Genomic DNA, 12,759 nt, shown 5'->3' on the forward strand with positions numbered 1-12,759 from the left:
GTACCTGACTCACGTTATATAAATGTGTCGTACCTGACTCACGTTATAAATGTGTCGTACCTGACTCACGTTATAAATGTGTCGTACCTGACTCACGTTATAAATGTGTCGTACCTGACTCACATTATAAATGTGTCGTACCTGACTCACGTTATATAAATGTGTCGTACCTGACTCACGTTATATAAATGTGTCGTACCTGACTCACGTTATATAAATGTGTCATACCTGACTCACGTTATATAAATGTGTCGTACCTGACTCACGTTATATAAATGTGTCGTACCTGACTCACGTTATAAATGTGTCGTACCTGACTCACGTTATATAAATGTGTCGTACCTGACTCACGTTATAAATGTGTTGTACCTGACTCACGTTATAAATGTGTCATACCTGACTCACGTTATATAAATGTGTCGTACCTGACTAACGTTATATAAATGTGTCGTAACTGACTCACGTTATAAATGTGTTGTACCTGACTCACGTTATAAATGTGTCATACCTGACTCACGTTATATAAATGTGTCGTACCTGACTCACGTTATATAAATGTGTCGTACCTGACTCACGTTATAAATGTGTCGTACCTGACTCACGTTATATAAATGTGTCGTACCTGACTCACGTTATATAAATGTGTTGTACCTGACTCACGTTATATAAATGTGTCGTACCTGACTCACGTTATATAAATGTGTTGTACCTGACTCACGTTATATAAATGTGTCGTACCTGACTCACGTTATAAATGTGTCGTACCTGACTCACGTTATATAAATGTGTCGTACCTGACTCACGTTATATAAATGTGTCGTACCTGACTCACGTTATATAAATGTGTCGTACCTGACTCACGTTATAAATGTGTCGTACCTGACTCACGTTATATAAATGTGTCGTACCTGACTCACGTTATAAATGTGTCGTACCTGACTCACGTTATAAATGTGTCGTACCTGACTCACGTTATAAATGTGTCGTACCTGACTCACGTTATAAATGTGTCGTACCTGACTCACGTTATAAATGTGTCGTACCTGACTCACGTTATAAATGTGTCGTACCTGACTCACGTTATAAATGTGTCGTACCTGACTCACGTTATATAAATGTGTCGTACCTGACTCACGTTATATAAATGTGTTGTACCTGACTCACGTTATAAATGTGTCGTACCTGACTCACGTTATAAATGTGTCGTACCTGACTCACGTTATAAATGTGTTGTACCTGACTCACGTTATATAAATGTGTCATACCTGACTCACGTTATATAAATGTGTCGTACCTGACTCACGTTATATAAATGTGTCGTACCTGACTCACGTTATATAAATGTGTCGTACCTGACTCACGTTATATAAATGTGTCGTACCTGACTCACGTTATATAAATGTGTCAGTACCTGACTCACGTTATATAAATGTGTCGTACCTGACTCACGTTATATAAATGTGTCATACCTGACTCACGTTATATAAATGTGTCGTACCTGACTCACGTTATATAAATGTGTCATACCTGACTCACGTTATATAAATGTGTCGTACCTGACTCACGTTATATAAATGTGTCGTACCTGACTCACGTTATAAATGTGTCGTACCTGACTCACGTTATATAAATGTGTCGTACCTGACTCACGTTATATAAATGTGTCATACCTGACTCACGTTATATAAATGTGTCGTACCTGACTCACGTTATATAAATGTGTTGTACCTGACTCACGTTATATAAATGTGTCGTACCTGACTCATGTTATATAAATGTGTCGTACCTGACTCACGTTATATAAATGTGTCGTACCTGACTCACGTTATAAATGTGTCGTACCTGACTCACGTTATATAAATGTGTCGTACCTGACTCACGTTATATAAATGTGTCGTACCTGACTCACGTTATAAATGTGTCGTACCTGACTCACGTTATATAAATGTGTCATACCTGACTCACGTTATATAAATGTGTCGTACCTGACTCACGTTATATAAATGAGTCATACCTGACTCACATTATATAAATGTGTCGTACCTGACTCACATTATATAAATGTGTTGTACCTGACTCACGTTATAAATGTGTCGTACCTGACTCACGTTATAAATGTGTCATACCTGACTCACGTTATATAAATGTGTCGTACCTGACTCACGTTATAAATGTGTCATACCTGACTCACGTTATAAATGTGTCGTACCTGACTCACGTTATATAAATGTGTCGTACCTGACTCACGTTATAAATGTGTCGTACCTGACTCACGTTATATAAATGTGTCGTACCTGACTCACGTTATAAATGTGTTGTACCTGACTCACGTTATATAAATGTGTCGTACCTGACTCATGTTATATAAATGTGTCGTACCTGACTCACGTTATATAAATGTGTCGTACCTGACTCACGTTATAAATGTGTTGTACCTGACTCACGTTATATAAATGTGTCGTACCTGACTCACGTTATATAAATGTGTCGTACCTGACTCACGTTATAAATGTGTCGTACCTGACTCACGTTATATAAATGTGTCATACCTGACTCACGTTATATAAATGTGTCGTACCTGACTCACGTTATATAAATGAGTCATACCTGACTCACATTATATAAATGTGTCGTACCTGACTCACATTATATAAATGTGTTGTACCTGACTCACGTTATATAAATGTGTCATACCTGACTCACGTTATATAAATGTGTCATACCTGACTCACGTTATATAAATGTGTCGTACCTGACTCACGTTATATAAATGTGTCGTACCTGACTCACGTTATATAAATGAGTCATAACTGACTCACATTATATAAATGTGTTGTACCTGACTCACGTTATATAAATGAGTCATACCTGACTCACATTATATAAATGTGTTGTACCTGACTCACGTTATATAAATGTGTCGTACCTGACTCACGTTATATAAATGTGCCGTACCTGACTCACGTTATATAAATGTGTCGTACCTGACTCACGTTATATAAATGTGTCGTACCTGACTCACGTTATATAAATGTGTTGTACCTGACTCACGTTATATAAATGTGTCGTACCTGACTCACGTTATAAATGTGTCGTACCTGACTCACGTTATATAAATGTGTCATACCTGACTCACGTTATAAATGTGTCGTACCTGACTCACGTTATATAAATGTGTCGTACCTGACTCACGATATAAATGTGTCATACCTAACTCACGATATAAATATGTCATACCTAACTCACGATATAAATGTGTCATACCTAACTCACGATATAAATGTGTCGTACCTGACTCACGATATAAATGTGTCGTACCTGACTCACGTTATAAATGTGTCATACCTGACTCACGATATGAATGTGTCGTACCTGACTCACGTTATAAATGTGTCGTACCTGACTCACGTTATATAAATTTGTACCCGACTCACGTTATATAAATGTGTCGTACCTGACTCACGTTATAAATGTGTCGTACCTAACTCACGTTATAAATGTGTCGTACCTGACTCACATTATATAAATGTGTCATACCTGACTCACGTTATATAAATGTGTCGTACCTGACTCACGTTATAAATGTGTCATACCTAACTCACGTTATATAAATGTGTTGTACCTGACTCACGTTATATAAATGTGTCGTACATGACTCACTTTATATAAATGTGTCGTACCTGACTCACGTTATATAAATGTGTTGTACCTGACTCACGTTATATAAATGTGTTGTACCTGACTCACGTTATATAAATGTGTCGTACCTAACTCACGATATAAATGTGTCGTACCTGACTCACGTTATATAAATGTGTCGTACCTGACTCACGATATAAATGTGTCGTACCTAACTCACGTTATATAAATGTGTCGTACCTGACTCACGTTATATAAATGTGTCATACCTGACTCACGTTATATAAATGTGTTGTACCTGACTCACGTTATAAATGTGTCGTACCTGACTCACGTTATATAAATGTGTCGTACCTGACTCACGTTATATAAATGTGTCGTACCTGACTCACGTTATATAAATGTGTTGTACCTGACTCACGTTATAAATGTGTCATACCTAACTCACGTTATATAAATGTGTCGTACCTGACTCACGTTATATAAATGTGTCGTACCTGACTCACGTTATATAAATGTGTCGTACCTGACTCACGTTATATAAATGTGTCATACCTGACTCACGTTATATAAATGTGTCGTACCTGACTCACGTTATAAATGTGTTGTACCTGACTCACGTTATAAATGTGTCGTACCTGACTCATGTTATATAAATGTGTTGTACCTGACTCACGTTATATAAATGTGTCGTACCTGACTCATGTTATATAAATGTGTCGTACCTGACTCACGTTATATAAATGTGTCATACCTGACTCACGTTATAAATGTGTCGTACCTGACTCACGTTATATAAATGTGTTGTACCTGACTCACGTTATATAAATGTGTCGTACCTGACTCACGTTATAAATGTGTTGTACCTGACTCACGTTATAAATGTGTCGTACCTGACTCACGTTATAAATGTGTCGTACCTTTTCGATAGAGATAAGACCTGGCTAACGTTACTGTTGTACAATGAAATCTGACCAGCGTACACAAACTTGAGCACAGCTAACATCACCTCCGACGGGACATTCAACAAACTGATCTCAGAATCCTTCTCCAACTGAAAATACAATTTGTACAAAACTATTTGTAACTTTGTGTGACTATTTGTCAGATTTTAACCATATTTTAGATGTTATCAGTTTCATATCTCTATTAAAGGTTTTGTTGTAATTAAATTTACTGACAAAGAAAAAACCAAAAGGATTATCAACCTTTAAAACAAACAGATAGGAAAGGATAGCTTAATTCTCTAGTAACTTAAAATGACCATACTAGTGAACAACTTTCACCTGTTCAGTAAGTTTAAAGATCTATATAAATGGATCATTCAAAGAGAAATGTTGTAGGTCAATGTTTTACAGAAGGTTTATGGGTACTTTGAGCACATCAGAAAAGAGAATGCTTTAAACATAGTCCAATGTACAACTAACATATTGTCTGAACTCCAAACCTCACCTGGTATATAATGGGATATCTAACCCCAAACCTGACCTGGTATAGAATGGGACATCTAACCCCAAACCTCACCTGGTATAGAATGGGACATCTAACCCCAAACCTCACCTGGATTAGAGTGGGACATCAAACCACAAACCTCACCTGGTATAGAATGGGACATCAAACCCCAAACCTCACCTGGATTAGAGTGGGACATCTAACCACAAACCTCACCTGGTATAGAATGGGACATCTAACCCCAAACCTCACCTGGTATAGAATGGGACATCTAACCCCAAACCTCACCTGGTATAGAATGGGACATCTAAACCCGAACCTCACCTGGTATAGAATGGGACATCTAACCCCAAACCTCACCTGGTATAGAATGGGACATCTGAACCCAAACCTCACCTGGTATAGAATGGGACATCAAACCCCAAACCTCACCTGGTGTAGAATGGGACATCTAGCCCCAAACCTCACCTGGTATAGAATGGGACATCAAACCCCAAATCTCACCTGGAGTAGAATGGGACATCTAACCCCAAACCTCACCTGGTATAGAATGGGACATCTAAACCCAAACCTCACCTGGTATAGAATGGGACATCTAAACCCAAACCTCACCTGGTATAGAATGGGACATCTAACCACAAACCTCACCTGGTATAGAATGGGACATCTAACCCCAAACCTCACCTGGTATAGAATGGGACATCTAACCCCAAACCTCACCTGGTATAGAATGGGACATCTAAACCCCAAACCTCACCTGGTATAGAATGGGACATCTAAACCCAAACCTCACCTGGTATAGAATGGGACATCAAACCCCAAACCTCACCTGGTATAGAATGGGACATCTAACCCCAAACCTCACCTGGAGTAGAATGGGACATCTAAACTCAACCCTCACCTGGTATAGAATGGGACATCTAACCCCAAACCTCACCTGGTATAGAATGGGACATCTAACCCCAAACCTCACCTGGAGTGGAATGGGACATCTAACCCCAAACCTCACCTGGAGTGGAATGGGACATCTAACCCCAAACCTCACCTGGTATAGAATGGGACATCTAACCCCAAACCTCACCTGGTATAGAATGGGACATCTAACCCCAAACCTCACCTGGTATAGAATGGGACATCTAACCCCAAACCTCACCTGGAGTAGAATGGGACATCAAACCCCAAACCTCACCTGGTATAGAATGGGACATCAAACCCCAAACCTCACCTGGTATAGAATGGGACATCTAAACCCAAACCTCACCTGGAGTAGAATGGGACATCTAAACCCAACCCTCACCTGGTATAGAATGGGACATCTAACCCCAAACCTCACCTGGAGTGGAATGGGACATCTAACCCCAAACCTCACCTGGTATAGAATGGGACATCTAAACCCCAAACCTCACCTGGTATAGAATGGGACATCAAACCCCAAACCTCACCTGGTATAGAATGGGATATCTAACCCCAAACCTCACCTGGAGTAGAATGGGACATCTAACCCCAAACCTCACCTGGTATAGAATGGGACATCTAACCCCAAACCTCACCTGGTATAGAATGGGACATCTAACCCCAAACCTCACCTGGTATAGAATGGGACATCAAACCCCAAACCTCACCTGGTATAGAATGGGATATCTAACCCCAAACCTGACCTGGAGTAGAATGGGACATCTAACCCCAAACCTCACCTGGTATAGAATGGGACATCTAACCCCAAACCTCACCTGGAGTGGAATGGGATATCTAACCCCAAACCTCACCTGGTGTAGAATGGGACATCTAACCCCAAACCTCACCTGGTATAGAATGGGACATCAAACCCCAAATCTCACCTGGTATAGAATGGGACATCTAAACCCAAACCTCACCTGGTATAGAATGGGACATCTAACCCCAAACCTCACCTGGTATAGAATGGGACATCTAACCCCAAACCTCACCTGGAGTGGAATGGGACATCTAACCCCAAACCTCACCTGGTATAGAATGGGACATCAAACCCCAAACCTCACCTGGAGTAGAATGGGACATCAAACCCCAAACCTCACCTGGTATAGAATGGGACATCTAACCCCAAACCTCACCTGGTATAGAATGGGATATCTAACCCCAAACCTCACCTGGTATAGAATGGGATATCTAACCCCAAACCTCACCTGGTATAGAATGGGACATCTAACCCCAAACCTCACCTGGTATAGAATGGGATATCTAACCCCAAACCTCACCTGGAGTGGAATGGGACATCTAACCCCAAACCTCACCTGGTATAGAATGGGACATCTAACCCCAAACCTCACCTGGTATAGAATGGGACATCAAACCCCAAACCTCACCTGGTATAGAATGGGACATCTAACCCCAAACCTCACCTGGTATAGAATGGGACATCTAACCCCAAACCTCACCTGGTATAGAATGGGACATCTAACCCCAAACCTCACCTGGTATAGAATGGGACATCAAACCCCAAACCTCACCTGGTATAGAATGGGATATCTAACCCCAAACCTGACCTGGAGTAGAATGGGACATCTAACCCCAAACCTCACCTGGTATAGAATGGGACATCTAACCCCAAACCTCACCTGGAGTGGAATGGGATATCTAACCCCAAACCTCACCTGGTGTAGAATGGGACATCTAACCCCAAACCTCACCTGGTATAGAATGGGACATCAAACCCCAAATCTCACCTGGTATAGAATGGGACATCTAAACCCAAACCTCACCTGGTATAGAATGGGACATCTAACCCCAAACCTCACCTGGTATAGAATGGGACATCTAACCCCAAACCTCACCTGGAGTGGAATGGGACATCTAACCCCAAACCTCACCTGGTATAGAATGGGACATCAAACCCCAAACCTCACCTGGTATAGAATGGGATATCTAACCCCAAACCTCACCTGGTATAGAATGGGACATCTAACCCCAAACCTCACCTGGTATAGAATGGGACATCTAACCCCAAACCTCACCTGGTATAGAATGGGATATCTAACCCCAAACCTCACCTGGTATAGAATGGGACATCTAACCCCAAACCTCACCTGGTATAGAATGGGACATCAAACCCCAAACCTCACCTGGTATAGAATGGGACATCTAACCCCAAACCTCACCTGGTATAGAATGGGACATCTAACCCCAAACCTCACCTGGTATAGAATGGGACATCTAACCCCAAACCTCACCTGGTATAGAATGGGACATCTAAACCCAAACCTCACCTGGTATAGAATGGGACATCAAACCCAAACCTCACCTGGAGTAGAATGGGACACCTGCAGGAGAGAATCACAGTATGGGCGCATATTTCCTCATTGTTGGAGACAAGTACAGTGACATCACTTCCTGTTGGGTTATTCACCAGACCTAACATGTCCGTCTGCAGGCTGCTTACTGCCTCAGTCTGGGTAGTCCTCTACAGGTAAAAACATGTTGTTAATTCATTATTACTTTCGGAAACACAATCAATACAATTTTTTTTTTCATAAATAAATACCATAAATATATGTACATGAGGATATTGATATGTTTTTCCTCTGATGTTTAGAAACTGACCTTGACCTTAATTGTTCTCTCAGGACAGAAGCCACTACTTTGTACAGTGGTGTCCAGTATATCATCATCCATTTCCCTGGCTAACTCTGCTAGGACCACAGCGGTCTGAGTGGTGGCCATCAACTCATCCTTCTGGACCGTCATGTCTCCATCATTCTGTCCATAATAACACATCAACAATATATAACAAGAGGCTCAGAATTTGTTTGATGCTTCAGACAAAATATGCAAAATTCTTTCACTCCTAAAGAAGGATTATAAAGTAATTTTTGCTATGTTTCTCCTATTGGACCCCACCCCTCAAGCCCCTAGGGAGCCAGACCCACCATAAAAAAGTTATTCTTCTTTACCCAAGGATACTTCAGAACCAAATCCTTACAATTGTATAAAAGACAGATTTTAACTGGTGCATATTTTCCCTGTTTGGACCCCCTCCTCAGGCCCCTAAGGGGACCAGTAGGACCACTCCCCAGGCCCCCTAGGGGACCAGTAGGACCATGTGATGATTATACACAATATGTCCTACCTGTCTGCTTTGTCATTGTTTCAAGCAAACTCCACAATTCACTAATTAAATATTTGTACCAAAACCAACCCAAAATCCTCCATGTAAAAGTATGCAAGCACTCTATATACATAAAATGTAAGTATTAATGCATTGCAAAATAAATTTCACAAAAATCAATAATTCTCGAAATTCACCTAAATATGTCATTTCTACCCCAAAAATCAATTTCTGAAAAATGAAAGGTAAATAATGTAATATATGCGAGAATGAATTTGGCTATAATCTAATTTGTAAACAAACTGGAAAAAAAAGGGTAAAGATCAATTTCTCAAAATTTAATGTTTTTAACTAAAGAATTGAAATTTATGTAATGTGTAGGGTGTGTTAAGATGTCATTACTTCACTGTATTCAAATGAAATGACTTTTTACCTTTTACCTCACTTATACATTCTCCATAAATCTGGTTGTCCCACGTCACTATCCAGTCACCACTAATCTGGTTGTCCCACGTCACTATCCAGTCACCACTAATCTGGTTGTCCCACGTCACTATCCAGTCACCACTAATCTGGTTGTCCCACGTCACTATCCAGTCACCACTAATCTGGTTGTCCCACGTCACTATCCAGTCACCACTAATCTGGTTGTCCCGTCACTATCCAGTCACCACTAATCTGGTTGTCCCACGTCACTATCCAGTCACCACTAATCTGGTTGTCCCACGTCACTATCCAGTCACCACTAATCTGATTGTCCCACGTCACTATCCAGTCACCACTAATCTGGTTGTCCCACGTCACTATCCAGTCACCACTAATCTGGTTGTCCCACGTCACTATCCAGTCACCACTAATCTGGTTGTCCCACGTCACTATCCAGTCACCACTAATCTGATTGTCCCACGTCACTATCCAGTCACCACTAATCTGGTTGTCCCACGTCACTATCCAGTCACCACTAATCTGGTTGTCCCACGTCACTATCCAGTCACCACTAATCTGGTTGTCCCACGTCACTATCCAGTCACCACTAATCTGGTTGTCCCACGTCACTATCCAGTCACCACTAATCTGGTTGTCCCACGTCACTATCCAGTCACCACTAATCTGGTTGTCCCACTATCCAGTCACCACTAATCTGGTTGTCCCACGTCACTATCCAGTCACCACTAATCTGGTTGTCCCACGTCACTATCCAGTCACCACTAATCTGATTGTCCCACTATCCAGTCACCACTAATCTGATTGTCCCACTATCCAGTCACCACTAATCTGATTGTCCCACGTCACTATCCAGTCACCACTAATCTGGTTGTCCCACGTCACTATCCAGTCACCACTAATCTGGTTGTCCCACGTCACTATCCAGTCACCACTAATCTGATTGTCCCACTATCCAGTCACCACTAATCTGATTGTCCCACGTCACTATCCAGTCACCACTAATCTGGTTGTCCCACGTCACTATCCAGTCACCACTAATCTGGTTGTCCCACGTCACTATCCAGTCACCACTAATCTGGTTGTCCCACGTCACTATCCAGTCACCACTAATCTGATTGTCCCACTATCCAGTCACCACTAATCTGATTGTCCCACGTCACTATCCAGTCACCACTAATCTGATTGTCCCACGTCACTATCCAGTCACCACTAATCTGATTGTCCCACGTCACTATCCAGTCACCACTAATCTGGTTGTCCCACTATCCAGTCACCACTAATCTGATTGTCCCACTATCCAGTCACCGCTAATCTGGTTGTCCCACTATCCAGTCACCACTGATCTGATTGTCCCACTATCCAGTCACCACTATTCTCGCACCTCGGACAGGGAAATCTCACGTGATACCCAGTGCTAGATTTTTCTATCTCGTCTGATCTGTCTGGTACCTTTACGTGAGTTTTGGCGGAATTTTAACCCATTCATGTATTCATCCGCGCAAGTGACGTAATACTCTCGAATTTATTAGAAATATGTGCATTCAAACAGTTTTTGTCATGTATTTAATTACTATGCATTGTTTGGTTGGTTGTTGTTTATTATTAAAATAATATGTACCGATTGATCATTGTTTTTCTTCTTTGATATAACCGAACTATATTTTTACGCGAAAGGACTGAATTCGAAGTGCAGAAAGTGGTTAATCGGCTTTGAACCGGAAGGCCCCAGACGGGATACTCTTACACTCTAAACGCATATATAGATGGGTTGTTATTATACAACTAGATATATGTAAGAGGTGCGAGAAAAAAAATCTATTACCTGTAAGTGATCGAGATCGGGTTATCTCAGTCACGGGTTAAGATTCTGTAACATCCCAACCGAGGCGTTAGCCGAGGTTGGGATTATGTTACAGAATCTTAGCCCTCGACTGAGATAACCTGATCTCGATCACTTACAGGTAATAGATTTCATTAATCTGGTTGTCCCACAATCGAGTCACCACTAATCTGGTTGGCCCACTATCCAGTCACCACTAATCTGGTTGGCCCACTATCTTGTCACTAATTTCTGGTTAATCTACAATGTAGCCATATGTATTGTTAGCCAATCATTACCGTTTTATAAATCAACTCATCTTGGTTGCTAAGCAACAATGAACTCCTCCGTCCAGGAATTTCCAACAAGCTCCTGATCTTGGTCCCCATGACTGCTTTAGACTTTTCTATTGGTGGCATTAGAGACAACACATAGAAATTGTAGCTTCCAGTCTCCTTCAGTGAGGAACTCATCCAGAGATGTGTCGACTGCTGAAAAAGTCATTACATCAATTTACAGTTTGTTTTTGTAGTTCACTGTCAAGATCTCAGAGACCAGTAATTTGACATCAATTTACCGTTTGTTTTTGTAGTTCACTGTCAAGATCTTGGAGACCAGTAATTTGACATCAATTTACAGTTTATTTTTGTAGTTCACTGTCAAGATCTCAGAGACCAGTAATTTGACATCAATTAACCGTTTGTTTTTGTAGTTCACTGTCAAGATCTCGGAGACCAGTAATTTGACATCAATTTACCGTTTGTTTTTGTAGTTCACTGTCAAGATCTCGGAGACCAGTAATTTGACATCAATTTACCGTTTGTTTTTGTAGTTCACTGTCAAGATCTCGGAGACCAGTAATTTGACATCAATTTACCGTTTGTTTTTGTAGTTCACTGTTAAGACGGATCTCAGAGACCAGTAATTTGACATCAATTTAGAGTTTGTTTTGTAGTTCACTGTCAAGATCTCAGAGACCAGTAATTTGACATCAATTTAGAGTTTGTTTTGTAGTTCACTGTCAAGATCTCGGAGACCAGTAATTTGACATCAATTTACCGGTTGTTTTTGCAGTTTACTGTCAAGATCTCGGAGACCAGTAATTTGACATCAATTTACCGTTTGTTTTTGCAGTTTACTGTCAAGATCTCGGAGACCAGTAATTTGACATCAATTTACCGTTTGTTTTTGTAGTTCACTGTTAAGATCTCGGAGACCAGTAATTTGACATCAATTTACCGGTTGTTTTTGCAGTTTACTGTCAAGATCTCGGAGACCAGTAATTTGACATCAATTTACCGTTTGTTTTTGCAGTTTACTG

The 12,759-nt window shown here is 40.9% G+C and overlaps 1 protein-coding gene across 1 annotated transcript in view; it reads right to left on the reverse strand.

The window, feature by feature from the left end:
- Positions 1–12,759, reverse strand: part of LOC117329918 — a 141,071-nt gene that overhangs the window by 65,933 nt on the left and 62,379 nt on the right. Inside the window, exons 10-13 of the mRNA XM_033888151.1 lie at positions 11,738–11,929; positions 8,668–8,823; positions 8,369–8,527; positions 4,560–4,693 (exon numbers count right to left, since the gene is read on the reverse strand). Coding sequence (XP_033744042.1) covers positions 4,560–4,693; positions 8,369–8,527; positions 8,668–8,823; positions 11,738–11,929 — 641 coding nt within the window. The remainder of the gene's footprint in view (positions 1–4,559; positions 4,694–8,368; positions 8,528–8,667; positions 8,824–11,737; positions 11,930–12,759) is intronic.

Source organism: Pecten maximus, chromosome 6 (genome assembly GCF_902652985.1).
Source record: "Pecten maximus chromosome 6, xPecMax1.1, whole genome shotgun sequence".
Taxonomy (NCBI): Eukaryota; Metazoa; Mollusca; class Bivalvia; order Pectinida; family Pectinidae; genus Pecten; species Pecten maximus.